Genomic DNA, 5,131 nt, shown 5'->3' with positions numbered 1-5,131 from the left:
TATATGTAGAGCTAGGTCAGTTAAGCTTCTAAGTGTTTGTAGATATTGGGTTTGCAATATTGATTCATGGATGTATATATAGGAGACTATATATCAGTCATTATCCAGAATGAAGCTTCATTCTGAAATTACAGAGTGAAGTTCAAATTTTGGCACACTTTTCGGTTAAAGTTTTTCACCATAAGCGATTCAATATTTATGTATGTTATTTAATATCATCTTTACAAAATTTCATCCAATTTGACAATGATTTGAGCTTTCAAAATTGAGATTTACACGAACTGTTCACGTTTAACAGTTTTAATTCATTCATTGATTTAATCTAATTTCAATACCTTAACGATGTCCAAATTAGATGAAATTTTGTATAGATGATCTTAAATAGCATACTTAAATATTGAATCGCTTATGGTGAAAATATTTGACTAAAAAATGTGCCAAAATTAGAACTTCACTCTGTAATTCTGTAATTTCAGAATAAAACTTAATTCTGATTAGAGACTATATATATATATATAAATTGATTAAGCACAGAAAGGGTACGTACACTAATAGTCCAAGTTACTTGAGACTAATCAAAAGGTAAGCAACCTGGGACGAAGAGTACTCACATACACATATCACATATGTGGTGCAAATAAATGCACGTGTATGAAAAGAGAGAAGAGGATGAAGTACTGGACTATCTAATATTCTAAGGGCATGTTTGTTACCCAGGATTGTCTAAGTCAGGACTATTTCTTATAACAGTCCCGGACTATGCAAGCTTCGGACTGTACTGCAGTAATCCCTAACCCAGGTTTGGTACTGCTTCGGACTAAAGAACAGAACAGTCAGAATAGTCCAATCCTACGTTTGATGATGCACCGGATTAAATTTTGTAACTCAAATATTTTGTTACTGTTGGTTATATATTTTGTTTGGCCAGGATGAAAAAGAAATATTCTTGAAGGTTGAATTCATATATAGTGATTTATGGTTGTCTATATATGTAATTCATGAATGGTTGTAGGGAGGATGTGCCTCAAGTTGGTATGATGTGAAGGCATTTTGATTTTTTTTTCTCAAGAAAAGAAGTTTCTATAATCAAAACAAGTATCCAGCCCTTTTCCCTTCTCTAAGGAAGGACTTGAGGAAGTTCTATGAATCTCCACACAAAAAAAAGAAAAAAAAAGAGAAGAAGATGAAATAGTAAGCCACAAGCTCATAGATTACAAAATAAGAGTAATAGTTTACACAAACAAGTCCACCAATTAATACAACAATGGAAACTGAATTCTCAATTAGCATTTTACATGTTAAGAAAGTATGGCCTTCTGATTTGTAGGTGGATCACGTGGTTCAGTAACATCATTCCCATGATTGGCAGAAAATAGAAAGGTTTCTGAGCCTATATCAGAAACTGCATTGCGTTGAGTTTCTATTTCTAGAACATCTTCAGGAGAACTGTTGCCTTTCTCACTCAAGTTAAGAATTTCTGTAGCCTGACTCGGTCCAGGATCTTGACTTCTAAAATCCTTCTCACTATCCATTTCTTGACGGTCTGGAAGTGTAAAATCATCGCTAAGCCCATGTTGATCGTGTGTCGGACTTGAAACTCCTTCAGGACCATGAAGGTTTACCTTGTCATTATGAATTGTTTGTTCATCTGTCAGATTGACTGGACTATGAGGGGTACAGTGCTGTAACCACGGAAACATAATAACTTATCATACTGCTTTCTCTAGATAAGAAATTAACAAAAACAAAAAGATAGCAAAATTTGAATATCATTAGGAAGCATACTCCATATCCATAGGGGTAGCATGTGAACCAAAATCCTCAGTTTGATGTGATGGATACTCCATCAGGAAATCCTAAATAGATTACAAGTCTTGATCAGTAAGATCACAATTTTAATGCCTTAGAATTTGAACCACTACATATATGAGAGAGCAAGTACAAGAAGGATACCTCGTCTACAGTTATAGCAACAAAAGTGTTTGTTGCAATAGGAAATTCAATTCAATAACCTGATAGTGTGATGTCCTCCTGATTCCCAAGATGATCACTGTGAGCCCTGATGAGGACACACAATCAACATGTCATAACAAATTTCGGAAACAATGAAATAATTAAAGCAGAAAGAAAAAAAAGAAAAAAAAAAGAGGGACAACTGAGATAATTACCCGTCATAGTCAAAGTCAGGACCGCTATCAAAAGCATCTAGATTTAGATTCTCAGGCAAAGTAATAGACTGGAGCGGTGCTTGCATTGCGTTCTCCAGCAAGCTCAAGTCTATTGAAGCAAAAGCCTTCCTTAGGCCGTTCACAACAACATTACAGTCCTGGTGAAGATACTCCACTTTCTTGGAGTAAATCCGAACAACCCCCAACAAAAGGTGGCCCAAAATTCTCAGTGCAATCGGAACCTCCGGAAACATGATGCGATCTAACAGCCAACAAATTGCTTGTCAGCTAATTGCTTTTGAAACGCTTGAAAAAACTGAGCATAGAATAATATTATGAAAAGATTTGAAAGAAGCGAACTTGAGGATGTAAACAAGAACGGGTAGACGTGATGAACATAAAGAAGAAAGCTTGAAGGCGAAAGAAGGGAAATTGAGAGGGGCCCACTGACCGATGGTGGAGGGGATATCGGTGGAGGCGTAATGGGACTTTTTGAGGCGGTGCTGGAGATGGGCGGCGTACCAGATGGTACTCAAAGGGCCCTTCTGAGCCAATATTGTGTGCGAATAGAACATCCTCGGCTTCCTTACCTCCAAAACCAAACTGAAGAAGAAGAAGCAGCAGGGGCTTTTGTTTCATCAGAAGCTTTTTCATTCAATTTTTCTTCCAAAGTTATTAAGTTTCTTAATTGAAATCAAATCAAGCAACCCAGATCAAGAAGACGACGTAGCTATGAAACTCATGAATTCATATCAAATCAAGCTACCAGACCAAGAATCATTCATCAATCAATCAAATAAACACAACCCATAAACAATAGTCAAGTAAATCAATCTATTTTAACCCATACCAGATCGAGAAAAAAAGTTCAAGATAGAGCAAGGGTGAAGACGAGAGAGAGAGAGAGAGAGAGAACCTGGAATGGGGGGGGGGGGTGTGTGAGAGAGTCGATGAGTGAGAGAGCACCAGAGCTGAGTGAGAGAGGCGTGAGAGTGAGACGAAATTCCATACGTTTTTCTTCTGCAGCGAAAGCTTATGGAGTCCCCCCAATTTTGGGGCCGCTCCGTAAGCCGAAATATGGGAGACGTGGGGTGTAATAACCCTCGTTTTCAAACATTATTTGAATTGAATTAAATTCCATTAAGTCGTGAAGTTTGATTTAAACCGAATATGATTACTTGCGAACGTTACGAAACGGGAACGGAAACGTTCCGAGAACGTTTAATAAGAAAACGTTACGTTTCCGAACGAATATATCGACTTTTATTTCGTCGCTCGGTTGTGAAAACTTTCTTCACGGAAGTTGTAGAGCTCGTCGATACGAGTTCGTGGATATGTGACGCGTTCGAATCGGACGTCGGAGGTAAAAGTTATCAACGTCGGAAGTTAGTTTCCGATTTGGAAACTAGTATAAATAGGTAATTATAGGATTAGGGTTTCCTTAATCAGAAACCCTCATCTCACTTCTCTCTCTCATCCCGCCGCTCTCTCTTTCTCTCACCCTCTCTCGGTTCTCCCTCGCTCTCATCGCGTCCCTCCCCAAATCCCTCTCCCTCACCAATCGCTCTCTCCCTCTCCCTCTCACTGCACTCTCCTCTCTCCCTCTCACTGTCACTTTCTTCCTCTCCCTCTCACTGTCACTTTCTTCCTCTCCCTCTCACCCGAAACCTTGCGATTCACCGTCGCCCAAACGCTCCACCGGTGAGACCAAGACTTGGGACTGCATCACCATCATCTCTCCTCACCCCTAGTGCCTCCGGTGACACGATCGGCGATTGAAAACCGCGACAGGCACCGTCGTTTCTCAACTGCAAGGCCGCCGGCACCTCGAGCTCATCAACGTCGATTTGACAATCCAAAGGTTCGAATCAAGGTGAGGTTTAGCTAGGATTGGTCATTGTGATGTTGTTGTTGTAATTGTGGATCGATTTGTGGTGTTTTGGTGAGGGATCGGCGGAGGGGGAGGAGAGGAGATACCGCCGCCTAGAGGCGGCGCGTGAGGAGGCTAGGGATAGCCTAGGAGTCGGCGGAGGCCGTAGGAGGATAGAGGTGGAGGAGGGGGAGAGTTTAGGCACGGCGGTGGCATCACACGCGCCTTGGTTGGCGTCGGCGCGTGGGCCCCACGCGCGGCCGGCCGGAGGTGGCGCGTGTGCCACACGCGCCGCCGTGTAAGGCGGTGTAATTAGTTTTGACTGAAGGGGTATTTTGGTAATTTACTGTGTACGGTAAATGTAAATGTAATTTTTATTTACGTATAGTAAATGTAATTAAGTTTTACCTACGGTAAATGTAATTATAAATTACTTTCAGTAAATGTAAAAAGTAATTTGTAAAAGGGTAATTTAGTAAATTTTATTTACTGAGTTGTATTTACATTTAAATCGTACGTATACGTACAGAAATACGTATTAATATTTATACGTACAGAAATACGTATTAATATTTATACGTACAGAAACACGTATTAATATTTATACGTGCGGAAATACGTATTAATATTTATACGTGCGGAAATACGTATTAATATTTATACGTGCGGAAATACGTATTAATATTTATACGTACAGAAATACGTATTTAATATTTATACGTACAGAAATACGTATAGAAATACGTATATAGTACTTATACGTACAGAAATACGTATTAATTGAGTATTGCACAGTAACCGTGAATAGTGAACCGTGAACAGTAATTTCGTAAAACCGAAAGTTGCTGAACAGTAACCAATTAATACTGTTACGGCATTTAAAGGTTTACGAAACGATTCTAAATTCTTTTCTTATTCTTTTAAGGTGATCATTAATCGAGGAAATGAATTATCATCGGGAATTGAGGATTTACGCTTCAGTCGATAAGGTGAGTAAAATCTCACTGAATTACGAATCTACCCTCGTGGTGATTCAACATTTTTGCAAGTGTGTTTATCAGATGAATTACAACATGTATATAATTTAGTGGAC

At 39.2% G+C, this 5,131-nt stretch overlaps 1 protein-coding gene across 1 annotated transcript; it reads right to left on the bottom strand.

Annotated features, from left to right (window-relative positions):
• Positions 1 to 1,298: 1,298 nt before the first annotated feature.
• Positions 1,299 to 2,029, bottom strand: LOC126787101 (uncharacterized). The gene is made up of 3 exons (XM_050513033.1): positions 1,954 to 2,029; positions 1,786 to 1,856; positions 1,299 to 1,665 (listed from the first exon to the last, which is right to left on the bottom strand). Exons 2-3 carry the CDS (start codon positions 1,845 to 1,847, stop codon positions 1,299 to 1,301), a joined length of 429 nt encoding a protein of 142 aa, XP_050368990.1. The 5' UTR covers positions 1,848 to 1,856; positions 1,954 to 2,029.
• Positions 2,030 to 5,131: the final 3,102 nt, after the last annotated feature.

Source organism: Argentina anserina, chromosome 3 (genome assembly GCF_933775445.1).
Source record: "Argentina anserina chromosome 3, drPotAnse1.1, whole genome shotgun sequence".
In the NCBI taxonomy this organism is placed as follows: domain Eukaryota; kingdom Viridiplantae; phylum Streptophyta; class Magnoliopsida; order Rosales; family Rosaceae; genus Argentina; species Argentina anserina.
The sequence above is the reverse complement of the archived record's forward strand: the minus strand, read 5'-3'. Positions and strand labels throughout refer to the sequence as shown.

Coding starts and splice junctions, on each gene's coding strand:
- LOC126787101 (XM_050513033.1), bottom strand. CDS start 1,847: ATGGAGTATCCATCACATCAAACTGAGGATTTTGGTTCACATGCTACC. Junction 1,666..1,785: donor GCTACCCCTATGGATATGGA/GTATGCTTCCTA, acceptor TACCCCTCATAG/TCCAGTCAATCTGACAGATG.